The sequence below is a fragment of the Uloborus diversus genome, chromosome 3, assembly GCF_026930045.1.
Source record: "Uloborus diversus isolate 005 chromosome 3, Udiv.v.3.1, whole genome shotgun sequence".
Classification (NCBI taxonomy): domain Eukaryota; kingdom Metazoa; phylum Arthropoda; class Arachnida; order Araneae; family Uloboridae; genus Uloborus; species Uloborus diversus.
The window spans coordinates 8,253,277-8,275,138 of record NC_072733.1 but is presented as its reverse complement, the minus strand read 5'-3'; the positions used below and the strand labels follow the sequence as shown (position 1 = coordinate 8,275,138).

At 34.4% G+C, this 21,862-nt stretch overlaps 1 protein-coding gene across 1 annotated transcript in view; it reads left to right on the top strand.

Moving 5' to 3' along the window:
* LOC129218210 (uncharacterized) overlaps nt 1-21,626 on the top strand; it is a 97,235-nt gene extending 75,609 nt beyond the window's left edge. The window contains exons 2-3 of the mRNA XM_054852427.1: nt 19,940-20,122; nt 21,621-21,626. Of these exons, the coding sequence (XP_054708402.1) occupies nt 19,940-20,122; nt 21,621-21,626 (189 nt within the window). The remainder of the gene's footprint in view (nt 1-19,939; nt 20,123-21,620) is intronic.
* Nucleotides 21,627-21,862: the final 236 nt, after the last annotated feature.

Below are 21,862 nucleotides of genomic sequence, written 5' to 3'. Positions count from 1 at the left end.
TGCATACTCACAGCTCGTCTTACTGGGTCACAAACATATACTAATTTCCATATTTCCTTGTCTTCCATTTTGTGGTTGCTAACGCTGCTATTGCCATCCATCCTTAGCAATTGTCCACCAGTGTATTTTCTATGGAAGAACTTCTTACGGAACAAACGTATTTTCTGCTTTAAATATTTAGTTTTTCCTTTTCATTCTTTTTCTTTCCTTCTTCCTGTTTTTTAGTACTTAATTTTTGTTTTTGTAGAAAGCAGACGATAAATTTATTATTTATTAGCTGGGTCGCCGGGCTTTGCACGGTGTACCTCGGAAATAAAAGTTAATACGCGTGTTCAACAATCAGACTTGAAAAAAAAAATAATAAAAAAAAAATAAAATAAAATAAATCTGCAAAATTTCCCTCACAGATTACTGAAAAATAACCAAAAAGAATAAAACCTAAATCCCTTGGTTACAGAAGAAGCCTCCAACGCATTGCAGACATAACGCTGTGCGGAGATTTTGAGTAATTGTTTTCATTATCCCGATGGAGTTTTTGTTCAGAATATGCCTTTATTATTAACTTTATGAAGTTAGGACTAAATACTTAACTATTTACAAAGTTTTTAAGCTTATTTGGCACAAAAAAAGGATTTAAATAATATATTAATGCACAGAAAATGTGAAAAGGAGGAGAAAGAAAGCAGCGTTAGAACAACAAATTTCTAGAAGGAAGAAAATAAAAGTATTAATGAAATAAAAAGGAGGAAGTTTATATATATATATATATATATATATATATATATATATATATATATATATATATATATATATATATATATATATATATATATATATATATATATATATATATATATATATATATATATATATATATATATATATATATACGGTACACTTTTGTATTTATTCTTTTATTCTTTCAGTTTTTTTAATGTCGTTGATTTTTCATTTTCTTTGAATTTCTATTTTAAATTGTATCTCTTGTTTTATATATGTATATATATATATATATATATATATATATATATATATATATATATCACGAAAAGAGTAGGCTTTGATACAAGGCTTACAGAAAATAGTCTGAAATAGTCTGTTTGACTACGACGAATTCCTTAACAGATGCACTGTTACATCCAGAAATTGTCCATTCATTTTGTACACTAAGAAAATTTTTAAAAAAATCCTTTCTCAGGAATAATATGATTCATCCAGAGATAAACTTATGATGTAAACCTGGTCAGAAAAGGCTACTTCTCAGTGAAGTTTTGAATAAATGCTTGTGAAATTACAAGAGCAAATCTTTAAAATATATTCCATTTCATATTCATTAGTAGTTCATTTTGTGCATTGACTTAGTTTCTGACATTAAAAAAATATGCTCTTGCATGAAATTTGCAAATTTCCCGCACCCTGACAACTCTGTCTCGCACGTGACACTATACATCATATTTTTTTCAACAGTTTAAATTATCATTTCTTAGGAAATTATATGTGTTTCATTTGCATTGGAGCCTTGATTTTAAGGCCTTTAGTTTGTTTTGCCGTCGCATTTTTATTAGAACAGAAATGTTAACTAAATCCTGTGACGAATGGTAAGAGGTTGACTTTAGATTTCCCGCACGTGACACTTACAAACTAATTTTTTTTCAAGCAACAAAAATATGTAATAAAAAAAATCACTACGTCTGACGTCTCGTTGTACTAAATGTAAAGATAAGAAAAAGTGATATCTTCAGTTTTTTAAAAATATTAAGCTGTATACCAAATTTTTGGTGAAATAATCGAGTCCAAATGTCCCGGTGTGTGACGGTGGAATGGCCCATAGGGTTAATACTTTCCTTGTTACAGTTGTTTTTGTGTACCGTGAACGTGGGCTACTTTGTCCCTAGGGTTTTTACTAACCAAAAAGTTAGGATTTACTTTGGCGCAGTCTTTTTGTGCACTGTAAAAAAATTCCGAAACGTTACTGGTTATCTCCGTGGAACGTTTCGGGATTTCAGAGGTTTTCACCTATTTCCCCGCAAAATCAAGTATCTTCGCAAAAAAGTTTCCTGAATTGCTAAAAGATGCACGAATGCAGACATTTCACTGGTGTGAAAGATATTTTTTGCTACCAGTTTAAAGAATGACTGAGCATGTTTATAAGTTTTATCGGCTTAAATTTGATCACGGCCCACCCAGATTGACTGAACTCCCAATGGGAGCAAATAAGTCACTGGATAGCTGCAGCCTTGCGAGGCAGGAATTGCAGGCAATTATTTGCGCAGCTTTGGCCATGGTCGCGGTAATGCTTCTGCACCTTTCTTGGTAAACCAGGAAGGTTCTAATCAAATACATTAAACCTATTTAATTTTTGTCGAAGGTTGACGACTGGCTTTAACAGGGGATATTTCCCAGCATTTCAGGAAGGTTACTCACTTGTATCGGAAAACGTTCCTGGTTTTTGTAAGAAATGTTACTGGTTGAAATTGGGCACATCAGCTGCCTATTATTTTCCAGGAACGTTTCTGAATCGTTTTTACAGTGTGTTAAAAGTAGGTCATAAAGACACACTTTGCTTGTTTCATTGTTATCTGCACTAGCTGTTATAGGATCAAGAATATAACTGCTAATAATATTAGTTTTATGTATAATGTGTTGCTGTAATGTAATGTACTGCAATGTCTTTTGTTCTAAATAAAAAGTCATTGTGGTCCCATCTGCTTGGGCTCGCCCAAACATCTAAGGCCGATAAATCGTGCAAACGGTAGGTGCGGGCACCTCAGGATGTCAAATGTAAAACTGTTAATATAATTACTCTTAGTAATTGCAACTGTTTTTTTTTCCCATATTACAAACACACATGATGCAGTGAGAAGCAAAGGGATGTAGTCTAGAAGGGTAACACAAGAAGGTTTTCGTATTCCATCAGCTTGGTTTCGATTGGGACAGAAAGTCCTTAGGTCCAGCAGTTTATCTTATTTATCAGGTGTCAGATTGGGAGCTCATTCGTATTAAAAATACACATATAATGTTGTAGATCTTAGTTTTATTTTTCTACGCGCTGGCAATCATTTCCTGTTTTAATGGGAGTGCCGTTTCCCCAGACTGCTGTTAGTTAAGAAATAGTAATTTGACTCATATTTTAAAAGATCTGCAAGTGATCAGGTACGAGCTATGGATTGTTCCCGATGTCTAAAACAAATAGGGAGCTTCCAAAAGCTTTCTAACTACCATTTCGTATTTAAAACTTGTTATGACTTGTTATGAATTTTTAGGAATTGTTAATATCAAGTAAGTAGTTTTTCATAAGCAATGAGGCATTTTTTTTTTTTTTTTTTTTTTTTTGATTGATTCACAGAAATTTTAAATTTGTGTGATACTTTACGCGTCATTCTGGTAAATAATCTCTAAAAATCTTTAAACAACATTTTTTCTTATTCTTTTAAGGTTAAACAATGAAAGTGAGTTTAAAGTGTTCATATTAGTTAAAAAATAAAAAATGAATGCATGGGACAAGAAATGACAAAAAAAAGAGAAAAAGTTTTCATTACTTTCCTCTATGAGTTGACCACCTATCTAAGTTGACCACCAAAATACTGCACCGCAAGTGGTCAACTTACACAGGTTTCACTGTAATAATATATGAGTGCGGTACGTTGTTTTTTTTTTTTTAAATAATATACTATCATGTTATACTTGCCGTCAATTACAAAGTATTACTAGATAGTTTTATTTTCCTCAATAATGTTCAAACTCTGGTGTTCATTCTGATCTTAATAAAAGAATATATAAATCTAGTTTTATGCAAATATATGCAGTGATTTTCTGTCCTTTTTCCGTTTTCACGCGAACTGAATGCATTTGCAGCTTGTAATCTTACGACTAGTATGCTTCTAAGCTCTCTTCGCGAAAATCTTGTAAGCCCAAAGATTTGGAATGACAACTTCTACATGTTCGCCTTGTTGAACAATGACTTTTGGGAACAACGGATAGTAGATCAATACTGCGTTGAAAGCTTTTGTATGTATAATTTCTTAAAAATTGATTAATATTAAGGCATACTGCACTGGAAAAGTGAAATATTTAACCACAGTAAATAAGTTATAAGATGAAAATATTATTTTCATCATATATATATATATATATATATATATATATATATATATATATATATATATATATATATATATATATATATATATATATATATATATATATATACTGGTTATCATAAATTAAGGAAAAATCACAAAAATGACGATTACTCAAAAAGTTACATGTAGAATTTTATGAAACTTACACACAATATGCAACGCACAGTATGATATATAATAACATAAAAAGAAATTATCAGACAACTATGGCAGTATACAAATTAAAACATCCCTAAAATGAACGAATCAAAAGTGTCAGTTTGCTATAGGAAAAGTACCTTATATGTGGAATATGTTCCCCTCCAGAAGCAATACAGCACATGCAGCGAAATGTGATGCTGTCGATTATGCGGTCTATCAGTTCCACGGGAAGCGGACGCCATCGTTCTTGCAGTTTCAAGCGCGGCAAGGGTCTGAGAGGCGGGTTGAGAGCAGCTAGACGCATCCCAAACGTGCTCGATAGTATTCGAGTCCGGGGATCGAGATGGCTACTCCATGCGGATAATTGTAGCCTGTTGAAGATAATCATCTACGATGCGAGCTCTGTGTGGTCTTGCGATATCGTTCTGTAACATGAAAGCATAACCAGTTACTACGGCATATGGGCACACATAAGCATCAAAGATGTCATCTCTATAAACCTGAGTATTCAGGGTTCCTTTTGGAAAGAAATGGAGGTCTGTGCGTCCACCTAAAAACACATCACCCCAAACCCAGACACAGCCTCTTTCGTAACCATCTCTTTCGCGGATGTTTGACGGATGATAACGGGTTCCAGGTTATCGCCATATCAAATAACGCCTACTATGGCTTAATAGACTAAATCTATACTCAGCCGTAAAGAAAAAAGCCCTCCATTGATTTGTCCCGTGGATATGTTGTCGTGCCCACTGTAAACGGTCCCTTCCTTGGCAAGGTGTGAGTGGCCCACAAATGGCTTGTTGCCTCGCATACAGACCACTTTTGTAAAGCCTCCTGCGTAATCTTAACGTTGACACCAACTTTCCAGTGGATGCAGCAAGGGAGGATCTGAGATTAGTCGGAGTAGCGGCTCTATTCCTACGTGCACATAACCTCGAAAATTGGTCATTGACGCTCGTCGTAGACGTTGGCCATAATAGGCTGAACCTCCTGGAGGCCGAATCTGTCGTTTGAAATTGGCTCCAAGGTCTATGTACCACAAAAGAACTCACTTTTAGCCATCTGGCTACTTCTGTCTGACTTTGCCCTGCCTCTAGTCTCCTAATGGCTCTCCATCGTAGTTCTGTAGGCAAATGGTGCCTGGAAGTCCTTGTTACAAAACGACTATCTCGGATTTCTTATGGCCGTATCACAACGCAGTTTATAGGCTTGTTCTCAAACGTGGACTTCTTATGCTCATCACAGATGACGCACTCCGATTTCAGTGCCACTAATTTGCATATTACAGTTTTATTGAGCAACTCTTTCTCAGCAACATGTTTAATTTTTACACGGATGCCTTTTTTTTTTGAGAGAGAGTTATCGCAATTTTTATGATTTTTCCTTAACTTATGATAACCAGTGTGTGTATATATATATATATATATATATATATATATATATATATATATATATATATATATATATATATATATATATATATATATATATATAATAGCGAAGATTGGATTTAAAAATATCCCGCTAAATATAATACATTTTCAATGTGTTCTTTCATCCCGGTTAATGAAATATCTCGCTTGTTAGAATATTTTTCTTGGCAAAATGGCTATTCCATTAAGCGGGCTCGAATATAATTTGCGGAAATGTTTTTTTCCCCATTTTAACAGTAAATTTCAACACATGGGTCACATTTGGAACACTAAGTTTCAATTGCGGCCCAAAAGCTATAATTTTGGGAATGTATAAAAAAAGTAGGTAAATTATATAGTAACTGCACTTGATATGCATTAGAAAAGTGCAAAATTAAACATTAAAAAAATCTGCCAAATACACCCACGCAGAAGATTAAGGAAAATCATCAAAACTTAAGTATGGTCACTTTTGACTCACTTATCTTATATGTATTTAAACAATATGTTCCCGAAATAATATTGAAACAAATAGACAAAAGGATGCTTGAATAACTTTATTACTAAAGAACAGTAATGCATTTGAGATAGTTTCTATTTCATTTCTCTAATCGTTGTTCCAAGTTCTTGTAAATATCATTGTATCAACGAAAATATCAATGAAAAAGAAGAAAAAGTAAGGAAAAAAATAAATAAACAGTAAAAAGTTTCAAATGCTTTCTCTTGTCTGTCATTATAATCCTGATATCAGGCTCTCATCATCTTTAAAGTTATTAACTTCAGCAGAACAAATCTTTTGAAACAAAATAGTTTGTAAAAGTTTATGAGTACAACATTTTAATAAAAGCATAAAACATATTATTTGACCTTTTGTAAAATCAAAAATAGGGATAACAGGATCTTCAACCTTACATAGACACTCGAACCAATAATTGAAGCCCCCGAATGATTAAAAAAAGCTTTGATAGTTTTCGGGAGTCTTACTTATGTTCAACACTTCTTGTAAATATGGCCATTACCCGATTTTATATTGTCACCGAAGCCACCTGTTCCCTGCTATCGACTGTTTTTCGTGTTATTTATATATTTTTTCCTATCAAAATAATGTCTGCTGATGGAAGAACTAATCCTAAATTCAGAACAGTAGTCTTGAAAACTGTTTGAAGTTATGCAATGGGAAGTAACTTGGATGAATTACTCACCACTACAGATTTATCGTGAACCTGTCTCCATTAATGTTCATGGAAGGTCTTTGACTGGCGAGTATCAAACCCTCGATCCTTCTGACTTGAGCGAAGTTCCTTACAGATCGATCTACATCAAACACCCGAATCACCGATTGATGTTTACTGGTTTTAGTAACGGATGGTTCGAGTGTCTGACCGAGGTTCAACTTGGCTGGTGATTATGGCCGTTATTAAGAGCGGCGTATTCCAATAAAAAATTCATTTGCATGTTTAGGCCGAAACCACCAAAACCTCGGAATCAATCGGTAGCCTTTCGTGTAGTTTACAGTGAGAATTTTTTCCTTTAACACTGGAATTACAGGAGTGGTTATTTTGAACCCAAGCTGAATTATTTGGCTAACTGCTCCTGTATTTTCAGCAAAAGTTTAATCCTTCATTGACTTTTCAAAAACCATCGTAATGTGCTACAATATAGTTTTCGATAAAACTGTAATTCTTTTTTAAAATCTGAACTAGATGGTTATACCTAAAAGTGTAGGCGGTGCTACTTTGCACCCTTTTGAGAAAAAAAAAAGAAAGGCAAATACATTTACTGCTCCTGAAACTGGGGAAAAACTCAAAAATGTCTCTTAGAAAATACCATTGCAAAAACATAGTATTTATAATGTTTTTGTACACTGTAAAAAAATTCCGAAACGTTACTGGCTATTTCCGTGGAACGTCTCAGGATTTCACACATTTTCACCTATTTCCCCGTAAAAACCAGTATTATCACAAAAAAGTTTCCTGAATCGCTACAAGTTGCACGCGTGCAGACTTGTCACTGTTGTGGAAAATATTTTTAGCAACCAGTTCAAAGATTCAATGAGCGTGTTTATTAAGTGTATCGACCTAAAGTTGCTTACGGCCTGTCCAGACTGACGAAGCTCCCAATGAGAGCGAAAAAGTCAATGGATAGCTACAGCTTTGCAAGGCGGGAATTTCAGGCAAGAGATATGCTTGGTTCCTTCTTGCATAGCTTTAGCCGTGGTCGCTCTGATATTTATGGAGCCTTCTTAGTAAAGTAGGAAGGGTCTAAGCAATTATACTGAACCTACTTAAATTTTCGAGAAGGTTCTAGAGACATGACTGGCTTTAACAGGGCAGATTTAGCACGTCTTCATAAAGTTTCAAGGTTAATTTCAGAAAGGTTACTGACTTTTAGCGGAAAGCGTTACTGGTTTTTCCAAGATATGTTACTGGAAGAAATTGGGCACATCAGCTGCCCATTATTTCTCAGGAACGTTTCTGAATCGTTTTTACAGTGTACATAAAAGGAAGCATTAGCCACTAGTTTCTGAAATGCAACTGAAAGAGAGATGTTTTTTTAATGTTTTTTAAACTTCTTTAAAATGGTTCATTATGTACCATTCTTAAAAACTTCCCATCCTTTAAATAAACTGCATTTATTACAAATATGTTTATTTTAAAACTAATTTTTACAAACATGCAGCATTATGTAGGAAACTATACAAATTTATTCTCAGGGGTTTAAAATGACCCCCGCCGTATTTTTAGGTATTAAAAAACATATATTATTACAATGACGAACCGATGCTAATCATGAAAGTGGTTTCGAGACGTCTAATGGCGGGGAACGTACCTGGTTATTAAAAATTTTTTGCAAAAAGAGGGGTTAGTTTTCCTGTCAAACAGCGCCTTTATGTTTGCAGTGGAGATTGAAACCGCATTCACAGGTTTAAATATCAGGGAATAACTACAAAACATGTTCAACAAGAATACAATGTCATATATAATTGAGTAATTTCTCTTGATCCGGAAAAGTTAAATTTGGTGTTTTAGAACTGTAAAATGAAATTATGCAAATCAAAATGAATTTCTTAAAGTATATAAGGATCTTATTTTTATATTTAACTGCATAAAGTTTTTACCCAATTTGACGTTGAAATCAGAACTTCAGCTTAAAATATCAATGAAAGAAGCTTAAAATATCAATTGAATAAATAAATCAAAGTTAAAAGTCACAAAGAAAGCGTCACAAAGCTAGTGTGGAGCGTAATGTGTGGTTAAGGAAAACGATAAACTTTTATGAAATATTTTTTTTCACAAATTAAGTAAAAATAAGTAAGTTATTTTTTGCGTAATAAACATTTCCTTAAAACCATACATTTTCTTTCCTTTTTATGTTGAACGGACGGTTTCGTACTTCAATTTAAAGTTTGCGCATATATAGGCTAAACTATAATGTAATTCATTAATAAACATTATCCTAATGAATTATTTATGGATGCTCGAAGTAGCACTAAGTTATGCAGCAAACTTTAACGGAAAGTAGCTCTTTCCCGTTTAAGGTAAATCACTTTGAAAAAGTAACGTTTATAACAGTGTTGAAATTCAAACTATCAGAAGAAACATTTATGTTTTTTTATCAAGAAGAAGGTTTTAGATGAAAATATTTTAAATATACCCAAATCACTTTTTTCATATTCGTTTCAGACACTGCACACGAAACAAAAACAGCTTTAATTTAATAAGTCTATTTTTTAAGTAATACGGTGTGCTTGTGTGTACACTAAAAAAATTCCGAAAAGGTACTGAGCATTTTCATGTAACGTCTCGGTATTTCAATGGTTTTTATACACTTCCTGGAAATATCCAGTATCATTGTCGAAAAATTTCCTGAATTGCTACAAGTTGCATGAATGCAGAATTCTCACTGTTGTAAAAAATAGTTTTAGCTCCCAGTTTAAAAAATAACTGACAGTATTTACAACGTGTATGAGCTTATATTCGATCGCGGCTCGTCCAGAATGATTTAAGCTCCCAAAGGGAGCGAATAAGTCTTTGGATTACGTAACTTGCTGGAATTGTAATGAAGTGTTATGCTTGATACTTACTTCCATTTCTGGCTTAGCTTTGGCCGTGTTTGCAATACAGCTTTTTGAGCTGTAATATTATCCTTACCTAAGATTACTCTGAATTTCCAGCGACGCAACTAGCTTCATACGGGAATATTTCTGGATTTTTCTGGATAATCTGAGGAAGGTTACTGAATTTTAACGGAAAACGTTCCTGGTTTTTGCGAGATATGTTACTGGCAGAAATTGGGCACATCAGCTGCCTGTTATTTTCCAGGAACGTTTCTGAATCGTTTTAACAGTGTATGCAACTTTGTAATACATCACTAGTAATTTTTAAACGTATTCAATTGTGTGTTTAAGCAACTGCCCTAAATCTGATACATTTCTTATATATTTTCTCGTATTTCAGAATAAGTCGTGACCTAACGGTTGCAGACGATTAGCCAAATAGGGTCCCCCATGTCAGCGAAAGCCGTAGTGTACAATTTTTTCATCATGACCAGTAGCCGATAAACCCCTGATCCTTCATCTCCAAAGAATATGCTCTTTAATGGGAACTTCAAAGACTTTCACCTTGAAAAATTTACCGGGAACCAGCCACCATTAGTAAACATGGAAGGTATTTGACTGGCCGGGATCAAACCTCTGACGCCTCTGTCTTTATCTCGGCACCTAAGTGACTTAAGCCTGTAGTTTCGTTACTACCAATAGTTTGTGAAACGAGCTCATGAACTGACGATTCCAAAACCTTTAAAATATGTTTTATGTTGTCTTTAAAGAGTGTTTCTTGTTTTTGCACTAGCATTGCTGAAATGCTTTGAAGACACTTAGCAAGGTTGGACAACACACCAGGTGGGAAATTCTGCTTAATGGCGACATGTTGCAATAAAATAACTTTACCTCATAATGCAGCTATTGACTTATTGATTTAATAAAGGTAAAATTTTGTTGTTGACACAAATATAAAATTATCAGTTGATTTAAGTTTTGATTCAGGTACGCAAGGATTTAGGTACATATCTAGACGAATTCTTGTAGCAACAACTTCCAAACGAACTGTTTCGTAATGAAATTTAAAAGAAAATGGTTTCCAAATAACTAGTGGCAATGTTCAAATCACCAAAACTTATAATTACTTTGTTATCATAATTATTAATTTTATTATAATTCGTTTTTTAATATTTGTTTTATAATAAAAGAAATTAACTAATTATCTCGTTCCAGAAACCATACGTTTTAAGAAAACAAAATCTTTTAAAGTTAAAAAAAAAAGAAAGAAGAAAAACATTTAAAAAAAACATTTTTTTTATTTGTTATGTTTATGGATACATAATTTTCTTCTTTCATGGGCTTTCTTTTTTGCATAGTTTTATAGAAACATAAAATTATTCTTCAGTTTTCACCGAAGTTAATTCTTTGATAATAGTTTTTTGTTTCTGTTTCTGCAAAAAATGTATCAGCCGTTGTCTGTATTCATTTTTATGCGAAAAGCATAACATGAAATTAAACGTGCACCACGTCGTAGGTCAGTAATCTCACTCATATTTTCTCATTTTGCGAAGGAATCAATAATCCCTTCGGTGAGTTCCCGACCTCACATGTAGCACCACACCCTATCCTAAGGGAATTATATGCAAAACTAAGTTTTACATGTAAGAAAGAAAAATAGAAAACTTAATCTTTGTTTATAATTCTATAGGCACGTTTTTTAAATGACCGATTCTAATATTCCGTGAAAGAATACCTGTAAAATAATAATTTACTAGTTTACATAGCAAGTGGTTCATGTACCTTTAAATATGTACGTGAAGAAATCATAATTATTTCTAGTGTTTTTAAGTAATCGCTATGAGACTGTACATGAGATTACGGCACGTTTTTGTATATGTGTCGTAATCTCATGTACAGTTTAATTATGTGATTGCTATGGGACTGTATATGAGATTATGGCACATTTTCGTATATGTATCCCTTCCAGAAGTCACAATGTTGGTTCATTACTCCAGATTTCTCTAGTCCAGAATTTAAGATAAAGGCTTGATGATCCCGTCACGTAAGCGTTTCAAATGCACAGTACTGGAAAAAATAATTGCAATTTCAAGTTTAAAATATTTTCTGAAGCATAATACACTCATTGTTTTCCACTTTATATCATAGATTTTTATGTCGTAATGTAAAATTAATTTACGGACAAGAAAAAATTATGTTATTAAACACAAGTAATTATTAAATTTCATAAAAAAAATATAATATATTTTTTAAAATGTCCATGTTTTTGGAAATAAGAATCCGTTCCGGCTCCTTTCAAATAAAGTGATATGGAAACACATTTTAAATTTACTCTGAGCCGAAAAAATAACCAGAGTGCAACTAAACCGAAGAAATTTCTGCTTTTGAGCCGCCTCTTGTTTTATTACGGTAGCCGTTATTTTTAGGTATGAAATCCACGAGGTTTTGCAACACTTCTTTTGTTGTTTCACTGCACCTAAGTTCCCTTATTGTTTATTTAAACTTATTTCCTACATTTGTGCTAAAAAGCAGAACAGCAGAAAAACAAGTTAGGAATCAGAAAAAAATGACTTAACGAATTAACTACAGTAGAAATGATCAAGAGTCACATCTGTTTTAAATTACATACAACAGTCATTTTGATGTAGGAGCATTTAAAGCTAATTTAGAAAAGCTAATTTCTCCAAGTTAAAGAATGACGTTAATTTATGCCTTTAAGCTCAGATTTCTAATATATTACATTTTTGTGAAACATATCTAACACGGGTATAGTTAAATACTTAGATAAAAATACACAAAACAAGGAATTTGTATCACTATTGTGTTAAACAAATATTGGGAGCCGGATTACCGAACAGGCCAGCGACGTTAGGCCCTCCAACTTTTATGGGCCACAAAAGTCTAAAATTCTTTAGTCTATTATTTGAGAACGAGCTAACTTGTGCGAAGCACTCACGCTAAACAGATGCATTTTTAAAAAAATCGTTTTTTATACGGTATTTTTTTCAAAAACAGAGACGGTGTGAATTGTTTTTTCATTTTTTACCGATGGTGGTGGAAAAAAAATATTCCTGTTTTTTGTAATTTTATGAAATATTTAAGGAAGTAAGGACGAAAAAAAAAAAAAAAAAAGGAGATAGTGTTAGGAAATATACTGAGATTTACCATGTTAATATAAAAGTTCTTTTCTGATAATATTCAACAACACAACTGTGGTTTAGAATCCTGAAATGAAATTACATTATAGTATATTCTTGGATATTTAGATCAAAATTTACCCGAGTAAACGTAACTTAAAAAACGACTCATGGTGCTATCGAACCCACGATCTTCGCGTTTTCAGCTCGACTCTCAAACCAATTGAGCTGTAAGGCTTCACTTGTGGGACTTTATACATTAAAATAATGCTTAATAAAAACTGAATAAATTGAATTTTTTGTCTTTATATTTTTGTGGAAAGCGCTAAAAAGAATATTGAAAATGATACCTTACATATCAAGTTTGATGAATTATTGAGAAAAATGTGGCGGTGTCACAAAAAAAAAAAAAAAAAAAAACTCTTGAGAAATTAAGTTGAACCCGCTTAATGGAATAGCCATTTTTCTACGAATAAACATTCTTATAAGTGGGATATTCCATTAACCGGGATCAAAATAATACATTACATTGGTTTGGTGCATTGAAAATGTATTATATTAAGCGGGATATTCTTTTAACCGATATTTTAAAAAGCGGGCTCGTCTGAAATATGTATGATAAGAAAGAAAATTAAGCTTTTCTGCTTCTATTTATTTACTTTTCTTACGTGTACTAAAGGTGTGGGATATTCTACATCCCAACAAATATTTTGATCGGATGGAAGTCTACATTTACACACCTTTGAAATCTCCACTCCTGGTTTTCCATTAAGGTTTATGTTTTTAATGTTTGACTACGGAGAGCGCAGTAGAACTGTTTGTCCTAGGGTCCCCGAATATCTTGATTGGGCACTGAAAATGTTACATCTAAAGGTTCAACCCGTCACACATCGCTCGAAGCTAACATAAACGCGTGACAAGCACTCACATGTTTACCTTAACTAGCTGAAATGCTGTTACTAAACTTCACAGCTGTTTACCCATCTAGTGAATCTTCCTTGAAGTAACTGGACTACATACGGCAAATAAGACTGGAATAATCCTTGTTTCAGAATCCTATGCATTGTTTTAGAAGTGTACACAGTAGAAGTAAAGTTGTGCATATTGAGCATAACAGCAGTTCTGATCTAAAAGTAGAGAAAAACAAATCGAACTCGACTCAGCGTTTTAAATATAGGCAAAACCAGTTCTAAAGCTGTGGCACCAAAACATATATTTTTTTTTTTTTTTTGCTACTCAGTATTATCTTTGAAAGGGATAGTTTTACATTTTTCTTGAAACGGCTCGGTTGTTGGGCTTAAAGAGAGCGCTATGACAGTCTGTGGTTTAGAAGCTCCTTTCGCGCGCATTGGCTTGTGAGTCTAGCCACATAAACTACATTTTGTTTTCTCCAATCGGGTAGTGGATATTCATTCTAGCCACACATGTTAAGTAATTTAGAAATGCACACAAATCAATGCAGATGACAGAACTACAATCATGTATTCGGTTATGCTCTCTGGTAGAGTGACGCGTTTGGTTCTTTTCAGCATAAATGAAAATTTGCAGAAGTAAATTTGATTCCGGTAATATTTTTGAGTTGTGAATCAGAGTTTGACAAAATAAATGTATATTTACCTATCGTCTAAAGAGTTTAAGCAAAACCACAAGAAAAAAAGAATATTTTAGTAAAATTTATAAAAGTTTTCAATGTGTTATAGCCACTGCCTACTTATGGAAGTCACCTATGACCTTGAACTTTATCCACTTACTTTTGAGAAAAAGCCTTGAGATGCTTCCGAGTTTTGATGAAGATAGTAGAGGGTGAGCAAAATAAACACAAATTTCACTTAAAACTTCTAGTATGGGAGATTTGGGTTTGAAAAATCCTTAGTTCAGCTTTTTAGATCAGTAAGAGCGTTACTATTTTATGGAGTTGTATTTAATCTTTTGAATAACTTCTTCATGTTGCCAAGATTTTCCTATTTTTAATTAATTTGTAGGTTTGTTATTAAATTTAAAATTTACTATTTCATTTTTTTTTTAATTTTAAACGCGTGATAAGAATCGAATTTGTATTTTATAAATTTAACCAGGTCTAGAAATACCTTAGATGTATATAAGGCTCCTAGTCTCTTTGAAGGATTATCAACAAACGAGAACTTAGTAGTACCTAATAGTAGTGACACTGAAAAAAAATATAATGTGAATTTAACCCTTGGTAGTGGGTTAACAAAATGTTCTCTTTGTAGGTCAAGAAAAGATGCTCATCGCTCTCGGTGGCTATATCATTTCAGAAATGTTCTACTACTTTACGTGCAAGTAAGTGGTGCTACGTACTTACAAAAGTTTCAGTAAGTAATATGTTTTTCTACAGAGAAAATAACAAAAACTTAAAATGTGTATTCTAATTATCTTGATCTACGTGAAACATTTGAGTGTATTCCCCCAAAGTAGTACAGTAAACTCACAGTACAGTACTTTATTCCGCTATTCTTAACGCTATCGCGATTCATACACATTGTATGATTCAGTTGGAAGTTTTGGAAATTAATAGTATTGCAAAAAACGACAAAAAGGACATGCGGGTGTTTTTATACATATATCCTATCGGATAAAAACAGGAATACGTCAAGTAAGCTGATCAAGTTTTATATATTTTAATGATAAAACTGATATCAAAAAAGCAAGCTTTCATTCTGTATAAGTGTATCTAGTCATTGATTTTACTGTATCTCACTAGCATTTAAAATTGATTGCAGCAACTTTTAATGATACTTTACAGTTTTAACGGTGAAAAAGGTCTTGTATTGAAGCTGAAATCTTTTTTACATGCTTACCAGGAAGTCATACGACAATGTAATAACGAAAACATCTAAATAAGTAGTTACAGAAAGAACGTAGTAAAACAAGTTTCTTTACACATAAATTATTTTCAATTGTGTCTCCGTTATCACAAGTTTTGCAGATTTACAGGTGTATAAATTATGTAATGAGACTGGCAGCTGAGCGGCGCGCAATTTGCTCAAGCGCGCTTTCGACGATTGTAGTGGGAGATATAACGAACCAAACGCACCGCGCAGCAGTCGGCTCCGAGCTCTGGTCCAGGGTGCTTATTCCAAGCTCGAAATTCACCTTGCGAGATTAGTTCTGATCGCCTCACTAGATGGCGCTATAGGGAAAAAAGCGGTCTCGAAAGGAAATTCTCGCAAGTAGCGATTCCAATCGCCAAAAGAAGGGGAAAAGTGACTTTTCGGGCGCTTATTTGCGGAGCGAAATCTCGACTGCCCTAAAGTAGGTGAGATTGTGCGATTTTTGTGATACAATTTGGGAGTTTGTCTTTCTGAAAGGTATTGGCTCGAGGAAAACGAATTTGTATGTTGCCAAACTTGGAGATGGTGCAGGGGGCAAGGGGGGGGGATTAAAACTGCACTGGGGGGGGGGCAAGTGGTTTTCCGTTAAATTTTTGTGATACAAAAATGGGAGTTAGTTTTTTTGAAAGGTATTGGCAAGCAGAAAACAAATTAGAATGTTACGAACCTTGAACATAGTGAAGAGGAGGGAGGAGGGTTAAAACTGCGCTGGGGGGCAAGTGGTTTTCCGTTAAATTTTTGTGACACAAAAACGGGAGTTAGTTTTTCAGAAAGGTATTGGCAAGCAGAAAACAAATTAGAATGTTACAAACCTTGAACATTGTGAAGGGAAGGGAGGAGGGTTAAAACTGCGCTGGGGGCAAGTGGTTTTCCGCTAAATTTTGTGACACAAAAACGGGAGTTAGTTTTTCTGAAAAGTATTGGCAAGCAGAAAACAAATTAGAATGTTAGGAACCTTGAACATAGTGAAAGGGGGGGGGGGGGGAGGGGAAAAGTGGTTATCCGTGGAATTTTTGTGATAAAATTACGGCAGTAGTTGGTTTTTCTGATAGGTATTGGCACGAGGAAAACGAATTAGGATGTGGTCAACCCCAAAAATGGTGCGGGGGGCGGGGGGGGATATAACTGAAAACATAAAATAGGTATATATGCAACATTTTTCGCTTTATAACAAGTTTTCAAAACTTAAAATGCTTAATTTAACTAATAACAACATTATAATGCACAAACATCCGAATTAAATTGCAGACATGTGTTAAGAGCTTCTTTTTCAATGTAAAATGTTAGTTTGTGAATGAAAATGCATTCGGCTACGGTTGATAACTTCTATTGATTCCACTTTCTTGTAACCAAACCCATCATTTAGGAATTAAGGTAAGGGTGGGGGGGGGGGGGAATCGAGGGCACTCCAAATTTTCAAGATATAATGCATTTGAAATAATTAAGGGGCTAGGAATTTCCTACTCCCTCTTATTTTTTTGACCGTTCGACGGCCTGCACAAATGCGTCTAGGGCAAATTTTATGTAAAAAGCGTTTATAAATTTTATTTTTCTTTTGTACATTATCCCACTTAAAAATTTAGTTTTTTCACAAAAGTACTAGTTGTTTCTGAAAATTGTATGAATTTCAAATTTACACAGAATATACAATCCCTTTTTTTTTGCGTTTTAGTGGGGGGGGGGGGAGTGACATCACAAATTACCGCCCGGGGGTGTCACCCATGCTAGGTACGCCACTGACGTAGGTAATTTTTTTTTCCTTTTTTTTTTCTTTTTGTCTTCTTTTGCTATGTAATCCTCCTCCCCCCTTTTTTCCTAAATTCTTTATTTATACCTACTGTCAATATTCAATTTCAATTGAATTCAATTTGTAAGAACATTTATTTTCCTTTATTGAAATTTGATATTGATTAACTAATTACAAAACAGTAGAAAGGCTGGTAATTTCTGGGGAGTTGTTTCTAAAATTTGATTTTCCATTTCGCCAACATCAAAATTAGCAATATTATATAAATACTGTATTCGATTATACTGTATGCATTTGTAAATTGGCTGCTATATAATATGATGCATTTCAAGGAAAAGAGAATGCTTCAAAATGCTCCTTTTTTTCTTTTCTTCTTCAATTTAGGATCTTTCCTTTGAGTTGAACTTTAAAGTTCTTTATCAGCTGAAGAGAAATAATGATTGAAAAATTTATTCCTTTTACGAATATTTTTCAATATACATTTACAGAAGCAGAGTATTTATTTATTTTAAACTGCTCTTGTAACCAAGATTGCTGTTTTGACTTTTTAATCTTGAAAATAAAGATGGAATTGTGTAATCATAGGTACAAGTTGCTTGTTTTGAAAAAAAAAATCTAGAAAAGTACTGTTCTGATGATATCTTAAGATTGGGTCTTGGAAAACAATACCTAGAAAAAATGGAATTTGAAAACCGGAATATTGAAGAAGTAATACTTTTTATTTAGCATAAAGGAGAAGAGAAAAAAAAATCTGGAACATGTCTTTGAAACTGAGATTGTTGTTATAATTGCAACTGGAGCGGGGGGGGGGGGGGGGAGTTGGTTTTCACATTACTGATCCTAATATGGAAGATTATATATTCTGTTATGTCTGCTCCCATCCCCAAAAGCTCAATTAGCACAACAAACGTTTTACATTTTGTAGGGGTGGCCCCTCCCCCCGAATATCCGGAAGAACTCCCCCTCCAAAAGCAAGAGCCCCCCAAATAAAAAAATACCCCTCAAGCCCCTTTAAAAATTTCAATGGCGCAGTCAGCGCCATTCCCTAACCCCCCCCCCCCCTACATTTTAGTGTTTTTTTTATTCAATTTGAATTAGCAGATTTTTTCATCAAGACTTTTGGATGCCTCTAAACCTTTCGCACTCTGCGCTTCATTAGACACGGCAACAACATAATATTCAATCCACGATTACGAACTATTTATATTTTTTTCATCTGCATTTATGACGGTTAAGATTTTTTTTTTAGTATCATTATTTTTTTTAAGTTATTATTATTATTTCGATTATAATTTCTTGGGAAAAATATATTTCATATAAGACATTCTTACTAATATAGATGGTGTTATATAGTAAATCAACAAAATTTACGGATAATTTTTATCAAATTTATGTATTGGCTGTTTTAACCTCTTCGATTTTTGTTTTAGACACTGTAATATTGAAATATGCAAAAAATACGACTTACTTTTTGCCATTCGACTAAGCTTTTTGCACCGGAGCCCTCTGCCATTTTTCCTTTGTGTACTATTTTTTTTAAAATTCTCGGAGAATTAATTTTTAAGAACATCTGGATTTGCTTCAAGAAAATCTAAAATTATTTCGGTGTGATTCTTTGTAACGTAAAACGTATTCTTTGAAGAATAGCCATTAGCGTGCCAGTCGTCAAAGTTCGCGCTTTTCCGTGCAAGAATTAAACAAAACAAAACTAGCTGCACTGAAAGGACATTGGTTGGAAGAAGTCATGTTTACCTCCTGGCCGACCAAATTAATCGAAAAAATCGGCGCCTCTTCGAGAGACAGCTGCGAGCTGTTCAGAATTCAACGTTGCGAGATTTTTTCGACAACATCGATCACGTGACGGGAAATCTCGAAGTCGAAACGTAAGTAGTTTGGAATGACCACCCAGTGTGTATCGCTTGGGTAGGATATTTTTAGGGGGATAAAATTTTTAGGGGTTTTAATTTTAGGGTTTTATCAGGTAAAAATGTTTTTCTTTTACCTTAAGAAACGTAATTTTTCGATTGTTTCATTTATTTTTTTGCTTACATACATGTTTTGAGCCTTTATAGCCCATGGTTTTGATCAGAAATGACTCAAAAACGATACGAATGCCTTCACTCACTCAGCAGCGAAAAATAGCAATGGTCACGTGACCTTTTAATCTCACTTGTGACGTCACAGTCGAAGGATCACGTGACTTTCTGACGTCATTTAAGGGTTTTATGAATTGCGTTTAGGGAGGAAACATTTTTAGGAGTTGGCATCCTAGCGCTTGGGCACCAGACCCCTTAGTCAGTTTTTGGTCACGGTGAGAAGAGGATGAAAATGGAGCGTTCGCTGGAGCAACGTTATTCAATCAAATTTTGTGTTTGCTTGGGCAAATCGCCAACGGAGACACTTTCCCTGATCCAGCAGGCCTATCAGGAGGAAGCTCTATCAAAAGTCCAGGTTTTCCGCTGGCACAAGGACTTCCGGAGCAGTCGGGAGAGCACAGATGACATGGAGAGGGTTGGTCACCCTGTCACAACAACCACCGAAGAAAGTGTGGCAAAAGTGAAGTATCTTCTCGAAAGAGATCATCGTTTAAGTTTAAGGATAATATCGGAAGAACTTAACAGGAACCACATGTCAGTGAGAAAAAATTGTGACCGAAGATTTGAGAATGCGAAAAGTTTGTGCAAAATTGGTGCCACGCGTGTTGACTGACGAACAGAAACAGCGTCGGGTTGACTGTTGCCGTGAGATGTTGGACTTGTAGAAAACGACCCGGACGCTTTGAGCCCGTTTTGAGGACATCGACGACATCCAAGTGACCTTAGCCAAAATGCTAAAGAACATTCCGGAAGCAGACTTCAAGAAGGCCTTCGAAGCGTGGAAATCTCGCTGGCAGCGGTGCGTTGATGCAGGGAGGAGGGGAGTATTTTGAAGGATATTCAAGCGCTGTACCGATCAGATGCATAAAACATTGATTTTGAAACCCGTCTCATTACTTAATTTACACACCCTGTATGTCCTGCCACCACGCAGACAGATAAAAATCGTGGGTTCTTTCAATTTCTCGCCAAACTTTAAAAAAATGGCGCTTTTTTTAAAACTTCTGAAGACTTTGAAGACCTTATAACGGGGATACGAGGGCAAAAAAAAAAAAAATGCGTTAAGCAAATTGTCTGAATATGATTTTTCGATTGCTACCTATTAAGTCCTTTTCATTATTACACTATTACTGTGATTCTTTAGTTAGTATACACTACCCTACACTACACTGCACTCCAAGGTACCCCGTTCTTTCTACTACACGTAGTTTAACAGGTTGAGTGACCCGTGAATACAGCTTTTTTTTTTCTGTTTTTCTTCTTTGAACCAGGCAAGGAATCGGAGCAACCCCCAATCTCGCACTCCAGAAGCATTGATTTGGAATCGAAAATTTGAGAACGTTGTGACCACGTCAGATTTATCTTGCGTCAGTCATCATTAGGTACACGAAGGCTCTTTGACCTGCTGGCATTAAACCCGTGATTCCATAGTTACGAGTCCTACACCTTACCGATAAAGCTACCAATGTTACAATTGCATAGTATAATAAATACTTCTTCTCGATTCATTAGTAACATCATAAAACTCATCGATGCTGCATTGAAAGAAGTTTAAAACCAAGCTAAATGTGCGTATTTTTTTTATATTATTTATACCCTATGAAGAAAACGCTTAAATGAAACGTTCAGAAATTGCGGTTAGGATGTTAATATAACTCCCCCAGCCCCTCATGCACACGCACACCAGGGGCGGATTCAAGGGAGGGTCAAAGGGTCAGCTGACCCCCCTAAGGGTCAGCTAACCCCCCTGTGACAAGAATTTTACTATGATTGTTATTAAACTTCAATTTTTTTAGAACCGGAAAAATGGTACATAGAATCAATGTTAACCTTACTTTGCTTGTTTATGCAAAGTATTTCTTCTCAGTGCGTCATAATTCAAAAGATTGACTTGGTTGGTTTGCTGGGCAATTGCTATTTTGAGTTTTTTGTTCATTTTCAAAAGAACAATTATCTTTAATGAGTTTAACGTTTTTTTAGAGTTATCTTCTACCTCAAACCACATGTCGTTTGTGCTATTTTTATCTGTTTTATAGCTGTAATATATAGTCAAAACTTATGGTAACGTGACCAGCCTGTTTGCCTGAAGAATTATTGAAAAATTTAGGGGAGGCTGTAAATTGAAAGGGTTTTGATCTCATTTGGGGGACGATGCTCTATAGCATATGAGGGGATGCACCGACCTCCTTGGGGGGTGGTCACACCTGCTTGACAGATACATTTTTGTGTACGAGGAAAACACTGACCATTGAAACTTGACCCCCGTAACAACATTTTC